Here is a 24149-nt window from a genome sequence, read left to right on the forward strand (position 1 = left end):
TGTATCTGATATCAGCTCATCGTAACATTAGGTTTCCACGACTTCCACGGCCACGCTGCGACGCGCACCAATTCTTGAACATGTCGTTAACTACTCGTGAACTCGACGTGAGCTGTTCATGAACTATTCGTGACAGTCGTGGCATGGCGCGCACTGCCACGCACTGGCACACATCCTCCCGCATCGTCCCGACGAGTTCACGAACAGTTTGCGCATAGTTCACGACCCGGTCGCGAAATTTTATCGTGACCAAAATTATAACATTTCAAAATTCTCGTCCCGACATGGCACGCAGTCACGACGGGTTTACGCACACTTCACGCCAGTTTACGACTAGTTTGCGCACTGGCACGGCTCGAGTCGTGCCAATGCGTGCCACAAAATCGTGCAAGTGTCAGCCTAGCTTAAGCTTTAAAGTGATGTATAACTCAATTCAAGTGGACTCTCCTAACCTATCTAAATATTGGGGAGAAAGCACACACTCTGGAAAATCGTGACTGAGAAAAGACACTCAAAGTATGAAGTCTATTCAAGCACTTAAAGGACAAGTTCACCTTCATAAACATAAGGATTGAGAGAATGTAGCAATATTAGTAGAACACATCAGTGAAAGTTTGAGGAAAATCAGACAATCCGTTCAAAAGTTATGAATTTTTGAAGTTTTTGTGCAGTAACCGCTGGATGAGAAGACTACTCCAGTGTATGAATAACTTAGATGTCACATGCGTACAACAATATAGGAAAATATAAAGAGAATTTCACAAAATTCCATCTTTTGAAAAAAGTACACATTCCCCTGACTCGTTACCGACAAATGTTATGGGTAATATTATTCCCCCTGCCTTCAGAAAGAGGCAAGTCAAGAGCTCTTTTATTATGCGAAAAAAGTGAAAATATGTTGAATTTTCTTTTACATTTTCTTTATACTGTTGTACGCATATGACTCACAAGCTGTAGTAGTCTCCTCATCCAGCGGTTCCAACACAAAAATTTTAAAAATTCATAACTTTTGCATCGATTGTCCAATTTTCCTCAAACTTTCACTGATGTGTTCTACTATTATTGTTGCATTCTCTCAATCTTTATGTTTATGAAGGTGAATTTCTCCTTTAATTATCAAGCAAGCCGCACTCTCTACAAGGAATGGAACGAAAAACAGGATGTAACACTCCATAGCAACAACAATGAATGAATTATGGGATTATGCTAATTTTGAGCATGATCTATCAACACACTCTATTCATGACCAACACCAACTTTCCAATCAGTAGCTTTCTCCTTTCAAAAGTTATCAGAGCTGAAAGTGAGGAGTGTGTAAAGGGTTTAAAAAAAAAATGAAGAGGGCTGTATACTATAGGACATACCTTATCACAATATTTCACAAACAAAAGTGTTGTAGAAAAACTAAAAGGATATCCCGTTCCTTTTATGATCTCAAACTTTAGAATAATGTATAGAGGAATGATTGCTCTTTTAGAAAATATGAAAACTCAACATTGACTAGGTTGACCCCATACCGCTTTTGAGAGATTTCAAGCTAGCGCTGCTTGCGTATATAGGCAGCCTGGATTCCACCGATTTCTCAAATGAAAATGTTTGTAAGTATAGGCGACCCGTTCCGACTATTTTGCGTCCTCACGTTAAAATCAGGGCGTGTGACTTTTTTTTTTTTGGGGGGGGGGGGGTTGTTTTGTTTTGTTTTGTGATACACTGTCACAATTAGTTGTACTACTATTCTTTTGACGTCACAGTGTGATTACTTGAGTGAGATGGGCAATCTTAAGGGCTTTTTACACTTGCAAATTTTTGCTTAGTCCCGTACCAACGGTGGGGCTAAGGGGGAGGGGGGGGGGGGGGCTTAGCTTCACCGTTGGTACCGGACTGTCCTTAGCCCACTTTCTGTTTACACTTGTTTTTGCGAAAGTAGGCTAGCCCCACCGATAATCCCGCACTATCTGGCCCTGCAAAATAGCAGGGTTAGCACCGCAATTGCGGTGCCAAGCAAACGAGTGTAAACAGAACGAAAAAATAATCCGGGGCTAAGCGACGGAGACGAAGTCCGACCCCCCACTGACCAATCAGAAACGAGGTAATCAAGGGCTGCCGGTGCGTGCGTGTACTTGTACAGTGCACAGCGTAATCATGAATATTCACGTGGTTTCGAAAGTACGGGGCTAAGAAATACGAGTGCAAAAAGGTCAGTTTTCTCCTTAGCCCAGGACAAGAGCTTAGTACAGGATTTATTGGCGAGTGTAAAAAGCTGCAAAAAATGGTACGGGACTAACGATAGTCCTGGGTCAGAGAAAGTACGGGGTTAAGAAACACAAGTGTAAAAAGGGCTTTAGGATCTGGATATCGGCTCACCGTGGTGAGGGATTCTCGCTTAGATGACAGAACAGAGAACTTGGTCTGTTGGGGGTTGATAAGGTGAACAGGTGATTGACTACGCATGAAAACCAACAACAATAACAGCAATATAGACATGTTACCATCACACATGACATTGTGTCAAGGCAAACGGGCATAACGTTACAAGTGTTGTATTTCCTTTCGACTCTCCCAGTGGACGGTTCGCTATAAATATAGACCACGCATACTATATGAGATAATACAATAAATTGTATGGTAAATGCAAAAAACGCGAATGAAATACTACTTCTCGCAGATACCTTCGTTTCATAGAAATGATGAACCTTCGAATGCCATAACTTAAAGTAAAGAATCGTTCATAACTCTGTTACTTGCATACATTGTATGCTTGACCAACTGATAATTATGAAAATATGAAGTTTACTCAATCTCTTGAAATATGTTTCCCACAAATGAAAATATTTTCCCTGGAAATATGCATCTCGGTAAAGAATTGAGTACAACCACGCATATTGCATGTATATAACGTTATATAGAATTACTTTTGTTCAAAGATAAACCATTACATCACAGAGAATTGTAATAATGCAGCAAATCAATCAATCTCCTCGATGGCGTACCTTTGAAACACAAAGCTCACAACATAATGCCTCGATTCATTAGAATTCGATCAATTTAAAAGCAAACCGAAAGATGAGAAACGTCTGTGGGTTTCCGTCACCAGTTTCCAGAAATGAATACGTCTCTATATTAAGATACGAATGACACCTTTATGCTATTTTTGATTATGTATTCATCGTTCGCTATACCATACAGGTACATTTCAATTTAATGTCTTGATGGTTCTATTCAAAAGGTTGTCAAACTACGCTGAGTGAGCGGTATCATTTGATTTTGAGTTTATGCTGTTTTTGCAAATGTAACAAAAATATGAAAAATATTACAGGCCTATTCTTATGATACAATACAATGCACTAATCACAAGAGTTGAAAATTATTGATTATTGAATCAATTTATTTCAAAGAAATGCAGGAAACCGGTATCTTAAGAGGAAGCTTGATTTTGATGGCGGCCTATATAATTACATTTATTGGAATTTATACAAATTGATGTATGTGTATGCAGCGTGTATGTTTGTATGCGAATCATGTTGTTTTGGCGACTTTGTGTATGTCTTTGCATAAACATTTATGTATTTGTATAGTGTGTTCCTTGTACTTCTATTTGGAATAAGACCATTGTGCCATGAGGGGGAAAAAATGATATCTTAGTTTTGAAGAGGAAATAGTTTATCAATAGCAAATTAACCTTCTGATTTAAAAAAAAAAAATCAATTTTCGATAATGATAATCTATAGTACGAAAGATGTCCATCATCGTAGTTTGCTGAAAGAATAAGCTTAATCTGTTGTCTCACGAAGCGAGGTAAACACCAAAATTATTTATGACGTTTCGGCCGCGAAATCTGTTGGCTTTCGTCCGGCAAAATAGAACGAGCGCTGCACAGCATGCCTTTATTTTACAGTGCTATACAGTGAAGGAAACATTTTACTCGGAGGTTGCATATACGCCAATGTTCAGCATCGCTGGAACGGGGTCTGGGCTATTAATGGACGACGCGTTTACCTCGCTTCGTGAGGGAACAGAGTAATCCTATTCTTTCAATGACAATCAATTAAGTAAAGATGAAAAACAATGTACGGTAAAGGTTGATCGATTGTCATACAAAAACAATTAAAAAGGTGTTTGCTCTATACACATAAGAAAAAATGAGTGAAAATTTCCAGAATTACGTTATGAATACGAACGAATACTGTTTCTGAAAGTGAAACGATTTTCAAAACATGACAGAATTTGTTTGCTCATATCATATTCAAACATAAAGACTACAACTTGAAAGGCATTTATGTTAGGCACTTTTAGCGTTTTAAACTTAGAAACCAACGGATCCGAATGAGCAAAATAGCGCGATCCTGCACAAGGGCGAACTGCCCGGATAGGACTTACTGCCTTACCCAATTATCCAAGGCAACAATGTACACATTTCTAATACTGTCTAAACGGTATCATTGTTATTATATATTAAGTCATATTGTATTGCCAGAACAACAATGGTTCATCCGCTTACAGCATGTGGCTTTTCCGACCCCTAACCTGCACTAGAGAAGAATTTGCTATATAACTGTATAATTCAACTTTTTTATTTTGTTTTTCTCTTATGTTCCGGTCATTGTTGTACCCGTGCTCCCCTTTCAATCTTAAACTCGTTTTTAACTGGGACCTACGCTCAACAAGCTCGCTTTTAAGTAGGTTCCTTCATATTTCTTTAGCATTCATTCAGAGATTCCAAACTTAACAGATCGACCACTATTATGTTTTTGCAATATTCTATGTATGGCATGTATTTCATTTAATTTTGTTATATTTGATGTAATTTTTCATCGAGAAATATGAAAATAAATTGAAATTGAAATTGAACATTGAAAAAGATATATGGCGATGCTGTTGTGTTGTATGACATAATATATGGTGGTGTTTTGGCAAGGTTAAAAGAAGAATTAATTCAAGCTTGGAAATGATTCTCTCTTCTTTGGATATGGAACTTGAATGCAGCATAAAATGTGAGCATTCTAGATTATAGATTTTTGTCAAACAACACTCCAAAAAATTTGGATTTTGTTTCGGTTGGAAAAGGTAAAGCACCAATAATGATATTTAAAGGAAATGTTGACATTATGTTGTTAAGATTATGGTATTAATATATGTTATTACTGTTACGGATTATGACATGTATGCATAACTAATACAAAACGTTTAATTCTGGCAAAAATGTACCCAATATATATGCTACGCCAGTACCACTTCATCCCCAATTCACATCAAAAGTCTACGATCTATAGGCCCCATGCATTCCCCCATCTCAACTTCAAATGACAACCATGCATGTATTACTGCCTAGTGGGCTTATGTAATCTCCCTATACAGGCCGAAGCAGATGTCATTCAGACATTTAGTGGCTTAGTGGTCAGTGCTGTAATTTCATCATGGTAGATTATGGTAGTAAGACCAGTTAGGATGATGATTAGCCAAAAGTATTTCCCTTGCAGTTCATTGAAAGTCAGCCAGAATTAGCGGGGTATAAAGTTACGTAATCTAGGTCACTTCTGTGATTGGGTAAAAGTGAACCCTCCTGGTCACCCTTTGTCTTCGACCACAGACAGGCCACTAGGTTATGTAACTCATCATCATGCAGGCGAGCAGCCCGATTGGCTATAATAGATGTAGGTTATCTTTATAAACCTTTGTGTTATTTGTAGGGAGATGAGTTATTTAGTACTGATGTACCGAGCTCATATCATAAACTTTCCCTTTGTGAAAATATGCATGTCAAAATTAGAAATTACTGGCAATCGACTCGACACATATTTACTGTGATTTTGTTTCAGCAATTCATTTTGGTAAAGATGCAAATTCATAAAAGGGGCTGAAATTGTGAATCCCTTCATGCGAGGAGTATAGAAAGTTAAGGATGCTTATATCTAAGGACGTCTAAATATAATAGTAGCTGTAAGACGAGAGAACTCTCACAATAAACAGATAAACTCGACAGGAAATTGATCGACAGGAAATATTATCTGCATGTTCAGAATTTTCATTCCTGTGCTACGTAACGGTAGTTGTGGTGATCGTTTGATTAACTTTACTTCAGCGATAAAGCCAGTGTCATAATCTATTACATCCAAACCATTCAGAAACATTTTTCTTCACGTGGAAGAAAAACCACCCAAATAATATTTGGGTGGTTTTTCATCCATGTGAAGTGTATACTAGTATTATACACTATCAAGCAAAACATAAGCATGCAGATACCATAATGCTTGTAAATAGTTCCGCAACGATTTATTTGTAAATAGTTCCGCAACGATTTATGTTAATAATGCATGTTGGGAAAATCAGTTTAGCATATCCAGCCATTCAAAAGTTGTATTTAAGGTGTTCAGCGTGTATTTTCAATAGCACTTTTGTGTTCATAAATTCTTCTTAAAACAATATTATCGATACTGGTATTATGTATAGTAGGACCTGCAGCTCACCTTTCTTTTCTTTCTTTTTTTTTTTCAAACCAGAAACGTTGTTGAACAATGCTCGTATATAAAGCGTCTGGGTAATCATATATCTGTATATATACCACTTTGGCAAAATATCAATGTCGACGTCATTTCAATTTTCAATACAAGCATGCAGTCATAGATACATGTATAAAGTTTTGATTATACTTTGAATTCCGCCTCCGATTTCAAAAGCCTCAGTCGTTGATCCTGACTCAGCAGGCAAAATGAGCGGCGAAAAACCACACGAACATATATAGACCTACTCATTTTATCCGGTCACCGATGATCTGAAATCCACATTTTTGCATCCATGCGGGTAGAACCAAGTTATATCGCCATGCCTATATAGTCATAACCGGGAAATAAAATGAAGTGGGATAAAGATGAAAAATACGGGTAGACAGAGTTAAAGGAACGTCAATCATGCTACCATCGTGAACGATTCTGAATCATAGCCATACAATTATTGTGTCTCCTACAGTAATTCCCGATTACCGTGTGTGATTGGATATTTTGATCTTGGACCATTATAAGAGCAAACGTTGTGAGATATTACGGGAAAGCAGACACAAGGTGATGAGCATCGCGTAGGATTACCTATTCAGAATGCAGGATAAGGAGACGGGTTGAAAAGGGAGAAAAAAGACAGAGGAAATAAAGAAATAAAAACGACAACACTTGAAACTCATTCATTTTTTCTTTCCTTTTATTCATTTTATCTTTCCATTTCTAACAGAAACATTTTTTTCTTTTCTAAAATTTGAACGCATAAGTTTTACATTGCACAATAGACACAGTTTATATAAGTGTGCAAAATATTTAAAGTGTAGGGAAATACTTGAAATGAAGAGTGATGCTATATAAGGAAAAAGTAGTATTTGAAGGGTACATTCCCACACGTATAATATGACAAATGAAATAATTGAAACACTGTTTGAAAAAATGGAAAACGTGGAATTACGAAACGAACAAAGACATGGAAACCTAACTAACCCTAAACAAGCACCCTAGACAGATCCACACAAGTCTTTGTCATGCAGTAGAGAAGGAAGAGAGAGAGAGAGAGAGAGAAGAAAATAATCACGTGGTGTAAGGATAAAAAGAGAGAGGATTATAACAAGACAAAAATGATGGTCGGAGGTTCTAATCAATAATTGGTAGAAAGAAAATAAAGTTTGATGTTCCCGTTCTTTTACAACCATTAAACACTCAGCAAAACTGTACGATTTCATAATGTTGATTTAAGATACCAACTTTAATGGTGAGACTCAAATAATTTTCGTAGACAATTATTTTTTTTTCTTCAAACTATTTTGAAAAGAACTTTAACGTGGGGCCGCTTTTAAGATATCACAGAGACTATTCAAAAAATTGGGTCCAGTAAATATAAATGTAGATTGTGTTAAAATAGTCCTAGTTATATGGCAAATCGAATTCATTAGAGTGACGAGCTGAGTATTTAGAAGAATGAGATTCTCGCAATCATGCTAGTGAAGATGGGAGGTAATGAATTAATGCTGTGTTTGTACATAAGTTTACAGTTCAGTTTACTTCAGTTCATTTTCATTTTTTTTTATCCGACATTCAACAAAGAGTACAACAAAATACAAATCGTACATTACACCATCACATTGTTTGGTCAGTTTGATAAAGAAAATACATAACGCAATGTAAATCACACAAAGGATATGACAAGATATAATATGCACAACAAAGGAGAATAGCTAAGAACATCATACTAATGCATAGTTTGAAAGGTTGACAGAAAAGGCTGGAAAAAAGAGTGATCCACTATAAAGCAAGGCTTGTAATACGTGGATCACTAATAAGGTAATATGTTTCTAAACAGCAACATTTATAAGCAGTTATCATGAAGTACAAATTGGCTTAGAAAGCATTCAGAAAGATGTAAAGTCCTTCTCATGGCGGGGAAAAGATAGTAAGAAGGAAAAAAAAACCAGCAGAAAATCACACATGGTCCAGAGTATAAAATGGTCTGTCACGTGGGTGTACAGAATGAGACGTAATCATATCATCTCCTAGGTTTTGTTCCATGGTGCTAAATGTTACTTTCCAATGATGAGGATAAGTCGTCACTATGCAAGTAATGGCTCCTCAGTGGATCCTGCCGTTATCAGTAACTGTTGCTGAGGACTCATTCGTACATCCTCGGTCGAGGTTAGTCGAGGTTATTGCCATCATCGTTTCATTTCCTTTAATAGTCTTCCAAGAAACTCTGGCAGGGCTGTCGAAAGATCCTTTTTCAACCCTTTGATTTTGATAGCAAATTCTTCACATTTAATTTTAGCTCTTTACACAGACCAACAAGGAAACCAGCATGCAAAGTCTCTGTAGACGAAGTTTCAACCTATGCGTACGTTGACCTGATCTCGAAACTACGCGTGAGAGCGTTTAGGCCTATTCTTTCATTTTCAAAAAAAAACAAAACAAAACAAAACACACACATAAATACAGGATTGTAAATATTTTTTGGCTCTTCAAGTGCGTTAAGGCATGGGCGCCTGAGAGTAAAGAAGAAAGACTGAAGTAGACTGCCTTAAGCCATAAACAATATACCTGCATTTGTGTCATTAGTCTTCTTATGTCATTATCGTATAAACGAGCTAATCTTTGCCATAATGCAGTTTGCGCTCCCAACCTCCCATGGTTATGATAACTGTAAGGGCTTAAGGTCACGCATGATAAACAACATTACTGTTGCTGTGCTGCTGTTTTCGCCGTCTTCTCAAAATATCACATGAGTCTGTTACTAACGTGTGACCTACTTGTATATTTTGATTCATCCTTCCGCTGTTTTACGTTTCTTTCAAGAGCTGTGGAATAATTGCACAATATAGGTCTGTGATACGCACTTGAAGGTACATGTGTACTTATAATAGGCTCTTGACGCACGTCTTTCCGCTTGAATTCCCCAACTTGATTCCGCGATTTCCCGGCACGAGATGGCAGCATGCATGATTGGTGAACGGCAGGACATTGATTGTTCTTGCTTGCTGCCGGGCGCATTTCACCTCCATTAGTTTCATGCCAATGACAAGAGTGGGATCATTCTGCTGCTATTGTCCCAGAGAATCAGCTTATAGTGAACAGAGGAACTTAAATAGTTCAGAAGCGATGATGAATGTCCGAAACACTGACTGACTGAATGAATACAGTAGTTTCATCCCATATTCGAGTTGCCATGCTTTGCTATAGTCTCGTTATACACTGTACTAAAAGTGTATTTCGAAGCTCACACTGAAGGAGAATTAAACTGTAAGCAACTTAATTATTCATGTGCATCTATGCTTGGATTGGGGGCAGACGATCACTTTCTGTCGATCGCATTCAAAGAGTGAGATTATGTCGATATCGACAAGAATGGACTCCAAGACGCTATCGATCGAATCGGACCTTTGTCATAAAAAACAAACCGTGCACGCGTGTAGAACTCGCTAATCACCAGCTGCTAATACACTACTTCTTATTGCGTCCATTAGATTGGACTCTCTATATTTTCGCCTTACGGTTTGCATACAGGGATTATCAAATGATTTTTATGATAAAAATATTTGATGTCTCCTCATGCAGACTGGAGTAATCGCTGTTGTCATCTTTTAGGTAAGTAAAACACTGCAACTTCTTGCAACTTATCAAATTGTTCTGACTTGTATAGCACATCGTTACATTCTTATAACGAGGCGGTCCATACAGTGTTTAGTCTATTGCTTTTTGATAAACAACTGAGCTAGAGTACTTACTAATCATGTTTGCTCACATCTTATCAAAGTCGTTCCCTAAAAAGAGATTAAATTATTTTCATCACTCAAAATTAAGTAAAATGAATGATTTATTCTGGTCACTAAAGAGTCTTAAAATACACCTACTTGTTCTGTGGGGACAGATTATGATGCAGTCCCTGCTGCATTATATACAACGCAATCATGATTAGTTATCAAAGTCGACAGGACCTCTCATGTTTGAGAATGAACACGCAGCCTATAGGCTATGGATGTATTGGTAAGGTTGTATTTACTCCATTAAAATACCTGAATGAATGATAATTGTTTGCATTTTATATGAAATACTACATCAAAGATATGGATTATCGAACACTTGAATGTCTTATAGAAATAATGGGGATCATGATACCTATGATAATGATGGCAACAATGATAAATGCAATTATAAAACTATTTCTATGATGACTATTATGATGTTGATACACTGTTAATGGTGATGCTAATGACAACAATAGCAATAATGATTAAAAATAATAATTATGTAATCACATCATCATATGTCGTGATGATGTTATTGTGATTTTGTATATCCTTCTTCTGGCTTCTTCACCAGAGAGCTCTGCCATCATTTTTATCATGCGTGTATAGTGACAACACAATCTTTAAATCTGGGTAAAGATGATATATATTGTAGCTATAGCACACCCTATCCAAGATGCGGTCCTATTCGCTCCTAGTTATGAGTCAAAATTCTTATTTTGAGATAGTCCCGAAGAATTTTCACATCCTAAAGTCAAGTAGAGATATTCTGAATAACATTGACTTTGGTTAAATGGGGTAACCATAACGTGTACAGCAACATCTCTATCCCACCAAAGACATGGAAACAAAGTACACGCACACAACTATCAGTCAGCTCTACAACGCTCACTCTAGGAGCCGTGCTGGTTTCACTGCTAACTGAAGGCAGACAAGTTACCTTAAGGCGAAACAGAAAACTCACATACCAGCACGAATAAAGAACGTGTCCAAAAACACTGCCATGGTGAAACGTTGAACTGATTTGAAACGAAACAAAACAACTGAAGTGTTATCCATCCATACGCCTATGAAAGAAAAAGATATGGTGTGTATGAAAGATGCATAGCTATGATTTTACGTTCGAACTTCACAATAAATCATGGAAGTCTGTCACGTGAATTAGCTTCACTTCCAACAGCTGTGTAAATAAGTCAGAAGATATTAAATATGCTTATGTGTACTTGTACCAGGACCTGTCTTGAAGACATCTTAAACTTTATATTTTTAGAGAGAACACTTCTGATAAAACGCTATCATATTAGATTCTACAAGATGTCATTGTCCATGACACCACATGTATTAGGGACTGTCAGACTGTTGTGTTGGAATGTAATAGATGTAGCATATTCTTTCATAATTATTACGATTTTCACTTCATTGGCAGACAGGGTTTGCGGAAAACTTTTAATAGCATTATTAGATTAGGATGTAATGATAACATTGGTATCATTGGTGACACCTTTACCTGATTTCTTTCTTTGAATTTGTCATGAAGAAAGCTTTGTAAAATCGTATAAGAAGAGTATTAGTGGTGTTTTACCACATACTGCACCCGACACACTGAACAGATGTGATGCTTTTCTTGTTGATTATGAAGACAAAATTACTATGATTCCATAATTGGCGGTCCGGATGCCAAGGGCCACCCCCACTCACACTCTCAAATGCGTCGAAAAGCATATGACCTATGAACTTCAACTTTACAGTCACTGAGCTTGTGGTATGTCCTTACACAATAATGTTTAATAAAATGATACATATATGTGACAAGGAAATTCTTTACTCATGTAAGCGTTATGTAGATTGCCTTGTATTACTCTATATGCAAATAAGATTGTTTGCATTGAACTGAATTGATGAGGACCTGTGACATAGCTGAGGCGATGCAATAAAAATAAACCCTTTCTCAAGACAGGATTATTATGTTCTGGCGGCGGAGCAGTTTTGGTAGGAGCTGATCTGTGTAACTGGAACACAAAATGATCAAATGTAATATCATGTTGTCGTTTGCATCACTGTAGATCTTCGAGACAGAGGACTTGTCTTTCCAGACATGGCATAAAAAGCTCTTTCAACCAACCATGACAAGCCTCGATAAAGTGAGTGCGCCATCAATCGGTAATGAGCGCGACAAAGGCGGCGGTGTCGCGGACGAGACGACCGTCGACCTCGACGAGAAATCGACCAAGGAGACAACGAACGTCATCGCAAGCTACTCCAGGAAACCCGTGCGGATTAAATTCCCTTCGTGCTGGGAGTTCATGGACTTCAAACAGAGGCGGGAAAATTTGATTGATAAATACTCTATCTACAATGATCAGACACGAACCTTGGGGTAAGAAAAAAAATGATTTCGTCTTTGTCATAGTAAGCTATAGATATCTATGAGCGTGTAGGTGACAAAAAGGATAAAAGCAGATAAGTACCAACAAATGACGTTATGCTAAAAGTGATTTTCTTTTTCTTTTTTAATAAAAATAATGACTTCCTGGTATAACACAGAATGACAATTCAATATGGATTTTTATTTCTATCACAATCTATTGGCTCTAGAGTTTAATCATCGGTTCAAGGCATGTATATATTCATCGTCTCTTTCATACGTGAGTTTGCTTACCAATAAGAGTAGGAAATGATAATAAATATATGTTTTTCTGTACAAAGGTGTGGGAGTTCCTCTGAAAGGTCACTAAAGAGTGAAATGATATTGATGGGGTTTTTGTCTTTTGCACTTACTATACTTAAACAGGCTTCCGGTTCCGGGTCAGAGAGCTGGCATCACCCGTGAGTTAGCGGATAGCGGATGGCGTGAGGAGCGGGGCTACATCAAGCGAGTCACGGGTTTCCCTCTCAGTGCTTGTGTCAGCGGATTGCGGAATGAAAACCACCGCAGAGCCCGCAACCTCTCGCCGATCCGTCTGCCAACAGCCAACACCATTTGTGACGAATACCACTGGATGCACGACGGCTTGCACGGGAAGATGTTGCTCTCCAACAAGAAGTACCGCCACATTCTCGCTTCCGAGGAGGACAACCACGACCTGAGCAACAAGCTCCATTACTGCGAGGTCTTGGGCCAGCGAGTATGCTCAGACTGCATTGAGCACACGAACCGGACGATGGCGATCGAATACCAGCATGAAGCGTTTCCCGAGATTGAGGTGAGCGCGTCGCGACTGGTAGCTCCAAAATTATCCAAGCTTCTCCATCTAAAGACAGCCTCAAATGAGAAGGAGGCTAAAGATCACAAATCCAAAGAGTCACATGACAAGCAGCAGAAAACGACGGGGATGGATATATTGGGGGACCGCGGTAGCCCGCCACCATATCGTCAGCCGTCAGCCCTCCGCAACCAGCGGCGCGTCACCATCTACAAGGACTCGATGATCAATTCACTGCGACAAACGCTGAAGCGAGATCGCATGATGACGGCCGAGACGCTCCAGGACACGCGGGAGATGAGGCTGAAGAAAGGCAAGAGACCCACTCTCAGGCAGATGTCGCTCCACAAGCTACGCGAAATCGAAGACATTTGAACGATGGAGACTTTGGAATGTGATGCAAATTGTTAAGATATGCTGCCAAGAAGGTGCACAAAACATTTGCCAATATAATGTATTCTCTGCTCCTTGCTTCACCCCATGCAGACAATTATGAAATAGAGAGTCCGTCGGTTTGAAGTCTGCCTATGGAATACGTAGCCTTGTTTTGCGAAATTAGATGCTCTTGGAAGCTGAGCTCCTTCAAGAGCATTGAGGATGTAGATTTTTTCAATTTAGAAAAACACATCTCAAGTTAATATTAAAGAATTTGTGTGATGTATTGTCCATAAATTTTTCTGTTAAAGTTATCATAAATTACGCAGGGTGCATCATGATTAGGTATTCTCTCGTTCTAAATATCATATTTTGATAATTAGAGTGTCTCATAGAACAACACAAGCTGCAAGAAAACTGTTCAAGAAAAATAGAATGCATCTCCTCTGTTCGTGTACACATGACTAGTATCACTTTGGTTTCTTTTCATGACGTATCACTCATGTCACTCGCGTTGTTGTTGTTTTTTAATGGCATCACTGTTGCCGTTGCGTGGAGAACTGATGTAGAGATTGTTATTGTACTCTTGTAGAGTGTTGTACCTCGGCTTGAAAACTTTGTATTAAAGTGCATATCGACACTTGTATCAAGACCTGTAAATGCGGGTAAAATGGAGATACATTGAGAAATACACATACAAAGAAAAGATACCCAGAATATAAACGATTATTGAAGATTCATCTGATATGCAGCATAAAGACCTTAGCTTTTGTCATACATTAATTTTGTCATATGATGTCTGTCATAGTCATTAATATTTTCTTTACGATTTTTCCATTTCCTGCACGGAAAATAATTATGTTCAGTTGATTTTGATTTGTTTTTTAGCCTGCTCCAAAATTTACACTAAAGCAAACAAAATGTCTTAGCAATGCCCCTTTTCTACATTTTGGTTATTCTAGTTTATAGTGGATCTTTATTTCTTTAAACCTCATTTCTCACATTCGACAGAACACGTTATAAGTGATACCAAAAGCCTGAAGACACTACACAAATTTGCGAGGCACTATAGGCATGATGGTCTAATTTTCTCTTTGCCAAACTGTCGTACATTTAAATTCACATTGTCAACGAGTAAGGCAATGCCAAATAATCATGACAAAATTTGTATTAAACCCGCTTCAGATAATTTAGGGCATACACACTTTCTAGAACACTTTTAATTTGTCTCTGATTAAAATTATACAATGTATCAAGTTGTAATCGCAGATCCACACAACATGTCAACTCCCAAAGAATAATTTCTTCTTTCCTTTTATTCTTACGTAGGGTACCCTAAACAGCTGCATAAACCAAATATCATGAGGAAAAACACGTCAATGTGTTTACAGATGCCAAGCTATCTATTTACTTTTATTTTTACATTCTAGTGCAATGATGTGTCAATTCAATCTTGTTGTCCCATTAAACATTGGTACAAAGGTCCCTTTTGGCAGTTTAATTGAGTTTGCCTGAGTACAATTATCTTTTGTGTCGATGCGTGATTATGAAATGGTGAGAGAGGAACAGTGTTTTTGATAAATGTAACATCTCCTGAAATCGATTTTATGAAACGAGTAGCATATATATATATATATATATATATATATATATATATATATATGAGAGAGAGAGAGAGAGTCCACCTCGGACTTACTACCTTCCTCAATAATCCTTCTATCCTCTCATCATTTCTTCCTTTACAAGAGAGCCGTCTTCGTGTGTGCATGTATGTGTGTATTACTCTGTCTTTTTTGTATCACTTAGGCAAATTGCCTTCTTTTTTGCAATTTGATTTTTTTTTCATTTCTTTTTCTCATGAGGGGACTGCTTACTGCAAGGTCTGCTTTTTAGCATTCCCCTCCATTTCCAGCAATTTTGTTTCTGCCTTTACCATAATGATATAACATTTATTTGTATCTTTGTCGATAATTTACCTGTGTGTATATCACATGTTATTATGTTCATCGCGTTGTTGTACTGATTTCCTGACATCTGTATATACGAACATTAATGTATTCCTAATTATTTGTTTGTTGTAAATGAAATAAATCAACTTGAACTTGAACTTGAGAGAGAGAGTGAGTGAGTGGGAGATAGGAGGGAAGGAGGGAGGGAGGGAGGGAGAAGGTACCCTACACTTGTAAATAGAACACAGAATGATAATCAACTCTTGATAGAGATTTCGCAGGGATATGCAATAACAGTAAAGAAAACGATTTGCATTTTTATATCGCCAGCATCACTCGAGGTGTCCTTGTAAGCACTCAGACTATTCACGCAAATAAGAAAAAAAAATCAATGAACAAAATGAAGAAGTCGGAGCTACAGAAAGATTAGATGTCGCGTCGCAATAATTATTCACTTGTGTTCAAACAGAGCCCTCTGTGTTCAAAATTGAAACAGCGCCCTCATTTGACTATGATATTGCTGTCGCCTCCCGAGTGGTAATGGTGTAATGTTCTCACGAACGTGATTAGAGGGCAAAGAGTCCATCGCTTATAGTTAGATGAAGTTGGCACTAATGGGTGTTTAAGCTATTAACTTTCTGTCTCATATACGAGTGTGTTTTCACTAATCTTTACCACCAGCTCAATATTCTAAAGAAATTCACTCACTGTCTACCATAGAAAAGTGGAATGGCATTCCAGAACTAGCATAATCTAGATGCCTGTTGGATGTTCATTGGTATACAGGTATAACATTATGTACACAGTACATTCTAATAATATCACATTGTGCTTGGCAGAACAGGTACTTGGTATTTGCTTACACGCACTAGGCGTGACATAGCAGGGACAAAAATATCATTGCACCGAATGAAGGGATCCAACTCATTACAGTCATGTTCTATGTACCAGATCATCCGATACCACATGTAATCTCTAAAACTCCACTCTCAATGATTATATCATTCATTTGATTTGTCGGACCCATGCGTGTGAGCATGACATGCATAATTATGATTGGAGAATATTACAAAACCCACCAATTTAGACGACTGTCGCTACATGATTGGATTATGAATATAATACATTCAATATCCGGCAGTCACCCTTATCAGACACTGAGCTTACCTTGTAATGTATGCACCGTACATCGCAACTAATGTAAAAACCGGTGAATTTCTATCACGTACGGCAGGTGAACATAATCGCTGACAATAAGTGTGCCAGAACGAATCCTCCGACGTGTGCCATTAATACAGAGCGAGTGTCTATCAGTGTCTATTAGTGTACAGTATTGTGTGCACTTACATGAGAACTAACGCTGTTCATTAGTGCCTCAGCTCATACATATTTTTGACTCGAAAGGGCTGGATGAAATTTCAAGGGTTTAATCGTACATGTGGAGTGTATAATCCCTATTTGTATCATGATTGCATGGTAACACAAAATAAATTTTCTTGAAACAAATGCTGAGGATTAATTTTTTCCGGTTATGCACAATATGTCTGCAAACAATACCGAATGAGATGGAATCATCCTGCATTATGTCTCGTAATCATATTGATCCTTCCCTATCTTTATAGGCGTACTTCATGCCAAGAACTTGAAGAAAAGGTGTCAAGTGTTTATATTGTATGGCGAACAGACTGTGTGGTCTCCTCAAGAAGATCTGTCCCAATTTATATTCATGCCAGCCTCATTTTAACCATTTTGATCGGTGATTCGCTCCAAAGAGAAGACAATAACGGACATCCATGAGTTAATGCAGGTGTCGTGGTCTAGAAGTCTGTGTCTTGTACTGTTTTAGGAGAAGGATCAGATCAGGGAGGTGAGCTCACCTCAAGGACCAGAGTCAGCATAGGGTAAGATCATGAATGAGCTTGTTACACCCCCGTTGAGTTGTCACTATTATTGCTACCAAGACAAGAAAAAAAATTACAGCTTGAAGCATAAAGTCCGAGGGGAAATCGACAAGTTTGCCTTTGCTCAACGATCAATACCTATTTTTTTTAGAAGAACATTTCTCGACCAGTCCTTATGAATATTCAAATGATCGAGTTGATGATGTCATACCCTCACAATTTTTCGTGTATGTTATGTATTATTTTTAGCTAATACAATGTACAAGTAAAAGCATGTTCCCATACCAAGATGTATTAGAGTTTCAGTTGTTCGTATTTATGTTTTGCGTGGTTTTAAGGCAAGTTTATATCAACACAGTTGAAATCGGACATTTTTTTGGGTCATTTCTGTATCGGAAATGAATCAGAAATTGTTGGAGCATGTTATTGTCAACTTGCTGATTTGAATATTCATAACGACTGGTCAAGAAGTGTTTTCCGAAAAAAACGTGAAGTTTCACAATTTCATATCTTCCTCGTTTCTTATCCCGTTTTTGTCATTTTTGTATCGTTCCGAGGAAATATTTTTCTCTTACTTTTTGAATTCTATTCATTTTTGGGGTGAATTTCCTGTTTAAGAAAAAGCGCGGGGTTAAAAAAAAACTATTAGTATATTTTAATGTAACTGGTGGGCAGTACGAGGATGATTATCATAGTGTATATGTTTTCAGGTGTTTGGCAGGTGTTTACATGGTTCTCAAAGCGCTAACATGCTCGCTGCCTTCTCACGGAGATAAAAGACAAATAGTACACAGTGGACTGCTGGGGAGATAAAGAGGGAATGCTAACAAGGTTTGATCCCACGTATACATCTCTAATGAGAAGTCAAAGTAATAATTCAGTTGTCAGTTCCTTGTTCTCGTATACATAGGTCTTGGTCCTTACGTCTGGTTCGTGTCGGGACTTTTCAGTTTATCTCGAAATATGTTTTGTCTGGAGGTGATATCTTCTACTGATAGTAAAGCTCAAGAGTCTGGACTACGTGTGGAGAGTTCGTGGATATGCGACCATGTTTCTGCAAAGGAGCTTGATGATTTCTGACAGTGTGCAGAATCCAGTGGAAGTAAAACGTTTGCCCCTGGAGCTACATGCTTGAACAGTTGGGTTTACAGGAGCGGAACAAAGCCATTCTCGAGTTTGGCACGGTGGTTGGGTTCTTTGCCATGACATTCCAGGTGCGTCTGTGAGGTTGACTGCTCCTTGTTCAACTGAACTCGGGATTAAAGGCGGATAAATGAGAATCATCATTTTATACTGTGTCTGACGTCACTTCACGCCCTTCTCAAAGGATCATTGAATGGTATAAATCCACTTGCTGTCTCTCTCTCTCTCTCTCTCCCTCTCTCTCGCTCTCAATCACACACACACACACACATACACACACGCACACACACACACACACCTACACACACACACACACTCACATACAATCACACACACCTATACACCGTTCTCTAGTCCGATGTACTGTGGAATCCAAGCGTTTTCAGAAAACCGAAGGAACCTCATGCGAGAAAGGTCACTGAGGATTATCTGCGATACCACAAACCTAGTACTAGTACTTTAGGGATTGTTGTTTTTCTTCTTCTTCTCAATCAGAACGAGCGGTTCTAACCAGCGATCTTCAGGAAAAAAACAAACAAACACTAGAACCACCCTTTTATTAAAAAAAATCCTACAGTGATCACGTATTCGAAATACCTCAGCAAAGAAGCATTTTCCTTACTGCTGCATGCTGTGTGACCGCAGCCCAGTCAGTAGACTTCCCCCCCCCCCTCGTTTATTATCGGGTCGGACGTGCACCTATCTGAAGTTCCCTGCCCCCTCCTCCACCCACGCACTCCCTGAGTTTTGTGATCGTGAACAGGTAGCAGTTCAATGCGGTGCTGGCAAGACACAGTGGCACTACACTAAAAACCTGGACAACTTGATGGACATATATACGCTTGGACTCTAAACCTATGTCGATGCTTTCAACTATTTACGGAGAGGCCAGCAGTACCTCGAAGCATTCTCGGCTGCATTGAATAGAAGTCCCAATAAAGGTATCTCCGAAGTATAAACATCAGTACTTGTACGTGCACACACAATTGTAGTACTTGTCTCCGTTGTATGATTATCTCCTTTATACCACACCTTCGTATTATGTGCTTAGCTTTGTGTGGTATCGAGTTGGGCCACTGAAAGGCAGTTCTTTGGGATACAGGGAGGAAAGGCATGTGTATTATCCCTCGTCAATTCACCCATGGTGGAGAGCGTGTCTGACACCTAAAAAACCGCACGCTTCATCGACCTAGCCTTTTTGCTAGTGTTAGGAGTATAAAAATATACCCAGGCACACCCTACGCCTAGCCCTTTATGTGCGCACCGTCTGCCCCGTTGAGCTGAGCTGGGTGGAATACGCGAGCCCCGCGAGACGAATGGACGATCCCGGGATGATTATTTATATTTTATCAAGCGTTTGTTGGGGATATTGTCACTGATTATATCTGTATTTGGCACCGTCACTCTTTGACGAGATCGGAGATAGGGAGAGGCGTGTGCGCTCATCAGTTCTGTACTGTTACACGAGGATATAATTTGAGCTAGTTGGATCTGATCCTATCCGATGAGATCAAGAGTCATTACTCGGACCGGATAACCACTAAACAAGGCCAGGTGAGCGCGCTATAAAAATTTACATGTTACGGTATTCACGGTACTCGGTCCCAGAGGCTGTCATCGTTGATCGTGGTATGGTGGGACAGGATGCTTCATTATGTGGACCAATACAACATTACCATCATTTTCTCTCCGGCATGTAGTACCCCTGTCTATGGATTGTAGTAAGGGTCGCGTTTGACAGGTGGTTATGTTGATGTTGCATGCAAAGACAGGATCGAAGGGCATCTCACATCCTTATAACTTTGTGGTAATGGAATATAATTGTGGTCGACAACTCTCACATGCAGCCACCTGTACCTTATCAATCTCGTGCGGGAGGGAGGTGAGGGTGCTGTACTCGGCTCGCCTGATCGCTTGAGGGCCGATGGTGGGAGAAGGGGGTGGGGTTGGGCTAGTGTCGGGGTGGTGTACGCAGAACGGAATACAACGACATGTAGGGCCTACTTTCATTTACGAGATGTGCAAAATATGCTAGAGTTACTTGAAGTAGTCACTTTAAAAGTGTATGGGCGTTGTTCCATCCAAAAGGATTATAAAGATATCAAACATGCATTGGGATTAAGCGATAATACCTGTTGATTCCTTGTGCTGCTGTTAACATTGTGTCCCACACCCGTCTGCCACTGCCATCGAAGAGACCATATACCGTAATATCTGTAAAAGTGCAGGCTATGACAACCTTTTAAACATCGATTAGGAGATTTCTTCAGTGATGAGGGACGCTCCTGCCAGTGTAAACCATGGCGGGACCAGAGACAATGCTTCCTATTGTTTACATCGTTGCTTCTCGCATTGAAATTGCAATTTAATCGGGTCATCACATCGATCGAATAGTTTCGAGCAACAATCAATTCATTTAACATGCTACTTGTCCGGTAGCCAGAACGTTGTGAACGATAAACAGAAATAGGGAGATAGATTGTAATAGATAATGTAGGTAGGTGGATATAGATAGATAGATATATATATATATATAGATAGATAGATATATAGATAGATAGATAGATAGATAGATAGATAGATAGATAGATAGATAGATAGATAGCTGTATGAATAGATCTAGAAGATAGACACGTGTAAATAGATAGATTGATAGGTAGATAGATAGACAGATAGATATATATAAAGATAGGCAGACAGATAGATAGATAGATAGACAGCTGTATGAATAGATCTAGTAGATAGATAGATGGATAGACAGATAGATAGATGGAGAGATAGACGCATAGTAACAAGAGTGGCAGATAGATAAATATATAGGGAGAGAGTTTGGTGGAGACATCATGTATCGATGCCATGCATGAGTACATTAGGTAGACCACACAACGCCAAAGTAAAGGCATCGAGATGGAGAAAAGGATTTTTTTTGAAGTGAATGATCTTTTAAAATCGCGCTAAGATGAAATTATCACAATAGCCCGTTGACAGATCAGTTCACCGTGTAGTTGTCAATAGGACACATTCATTTTATTTTGCAGCAACTATAGCAATAAAAAAGCCTGTGTTACTATTGTGTGTAGATATAATTATAACTATGCAGCTAGACTATCTAGACTAAAGGGGTTATATAGAGTGTCACCATTCAATATTTGCAAAAAGACAGTGACAGGAAATGTCCAGAAAGTGTTTTCTTGAACTTGATCTAGGAGTAGACAACCACTATAGGGCACACTATTTTCATGTAAACTGTAACGATGGTTTGACTACTCGATTTTCTTTTCTTAAAAGGAAAACACCAACCCTACTTCTTCGCGTAGAGTGTGAGGAACAAGCGCTCTGTTTGATTGGTACTCGTGCAACCTTTTTTGCCTTGTCATTTTCAGCACAGAGACTGTAAAATGCTGTCAACCTACAGTGCACCCGTAGGTAACCTGTTGCACGAATCGCGAAACGTCAAGCTCAGATACTTCGAACCTGCGCTGCAACATTTCCTCACTGCATTTCGGTTCCGAAAGCGGAAATACTTATAACAGTTGTGACAACGGATTAAGCGTTGATTGTGAATATTCTGAGGATGAGGTTTGTTTGGCAAGAGTAGAGAAGCTATTTTGGGGTATGCATTTCTCTCCGAATTAGGCCTGAAAGGTGAATAATAATAGTGGATGGCAGCGAGTTTGAACACCTACCGACATGAAGCGCGAACCGCGGATGTTGGGGAATGTAACCTAGCACTGGGACACTCGCTGTGCTTTTAAAGCATTATATTCGGTTGTGTCAGAGCGAGCTTCTAGGATATGCATGCAGGATAGTTACATGTAAAATGAATTAACAATAGTAAAAAAAATATAGACGAGAAAGGAGACTATGTATATGCAATTACCTTGCCAGACAAGATCATCTGTGCAAAACTGCCTCTGAATTGTTGCTATGGAAACATCTCCGATGCAACGGTCCATCACTGTGTAAAGTGTAAAGTGGATCACATGTTGTTGTTTCTTGTATTGCGAATGAGTCGTGTGTTTCCATGATACATGATTAAAGAAGCCCCAGCAGAGAAATCCTTTCCTCACCCGTTTTCGGGCAAGGCGGTATGTACAATTTTACGAAGCTGAATTTCAGCTGCCTCGTTGTAGGCCTACATAGTATTACATGACAGAATCTACTGCAGTAGCTGGCAGAAGAGGTCGTGGCGACCTTTTGATTTTAAGTGGTAGATGCAGTAGTGTATTCCCTTTACGTCGAATAGCCTTTGGAAATTGTTACAATGAACGTCAACGCAATTTTGATCATTCTTGACACGAGTTGTGTAAATCTACAAGGATCATCATGTACATGTATGATCAGAATTTTCAGACATTGACTGACGTGACAATGACTACTCTTCAGTTTGTGCGTGGAGAACGAATGCAGTTTTGATGGCACTGTTTTTGAGTCATTGCTCTTCATTACTATGTCCTTTTTGCCTGATTTGCAAAGCCACATCCTTCATTAACTTTTCGCAATACATAGGCCTACACGGCCCTACAGAAATACAGTATAGCATATTAACCTTGTTATTTCACGCTTTAATTGAAAGTGATTGTAAATCTCCAAACGCAAGAAAGCACTATACGATCGTCGCGTCGTGTTACCGAAGACAAGTTGGATAGAGACTCGTGGTGAAGAGGAATTTCTGTTTTCCTATATACATTATAAACTAATTACAAGCCCTTCCTCCCCAAGAGCTGAAGTATAGCTCGCCGTCCTTCAAGATGTTGCAGGCATTTGACGTTGATCCAGTCTCCTCAACGGCTCCAGCTCGGATTAACCCCGTGAGACAAGGGAGGGTGGGGAAGGATGAGGATCGAAGCGGCTGAGATTTGTTGACCGCGGAGTTCATGCCCCATCTCGTTACCATGACGACTATCAAAGCATCACGAGTCTATCTCCGGGAAGATGGTTTTTACAAGGAGCTCCTGTTCTTGCGTTTCTTATGGCAAAGTGATTTTATTCGATTGTAACTATCCAGCATAATGGTCTCCATTAGGTGACTGCACTGGCTCCCACCTCTGTCTAGTAAACCTCATCAGCAGAATCTATTATGTACAGTGTATATTTGCGAAGTCGGGCGCTATTGTAATTTTTCATTTTGTTTTGTAAGTCGTCCACACACTATGTTGTTCTATATTGCATTATATGCTATGTAAGAAAAACGCTTTGTACATACAAAAATCATACTCATCCTTTAACACTTACGATGATGATGATGATGATGATGATGATGATGATAATGATAATGATAATGATAATAATAATAATAATAATAATAATAATA

At 38.9% G+C, this 24149-nt stretch overlaps 2 protein-coding genes across 5 annotated transcripts in view; both read left to right on the plus strand.

The window, feature by feature from the left end:
* LOC139724019 (uncharacterized) overlaps positions 1-13842 on the plus strand; it is a 31266-nt gene extending 17424 nt beyond the window's left edge. The window contains exons 2-3 of the mRNA XM_071635217.1: positions 12328-12641; positions 13056-13842. Of these exons, the coding sequence (XP_071491318.1) occupies positions 12328-12641; positions 13056-13842 (1101 nt within the window). The remainder of the gene's footprint in view (positions 1-12327; positions 12642-13055) is intronic.
* Positions 13843-19619: 5777 nt separating this feature from the next.
* LOC139724052 (filamin-A-like) overlaps positions 19620-24149 on the plus strand; it is a 184252-nt gene continuing 179722 nt past the window's right edge. For 2 of the 4 annotated variants that reach the window (XM_071635251.1, XM_071635254.1), the window contains exon 1: positions 20218-20389. The gene's annotated coding sequence lies outside the window, so the exon portion shown is untranslated. Of the gene's footprint in view, positions 19777-20217; positions 20390-24149 lie in introns of those variants that run through there. The other 2 variants (XM_071635253.1, XM_071635257.1) reach the window with 2 other exon arrangements.

Source organism: Diadema antillarum, unplaced genomic scaffold (genome assembly GCF_040938485.1).
Source record: "Diadema antillarum isolate AM-2024a unplaced genomic scaffold, OU_Dant_1.0 scf00000205, whole genome shotgun sequence".
NCBI lineage: Eukaryota > Metazoa > Echinodermata > Echinoidea > Diadematoida > Diadematidae > Diadema > Diadema antillarum.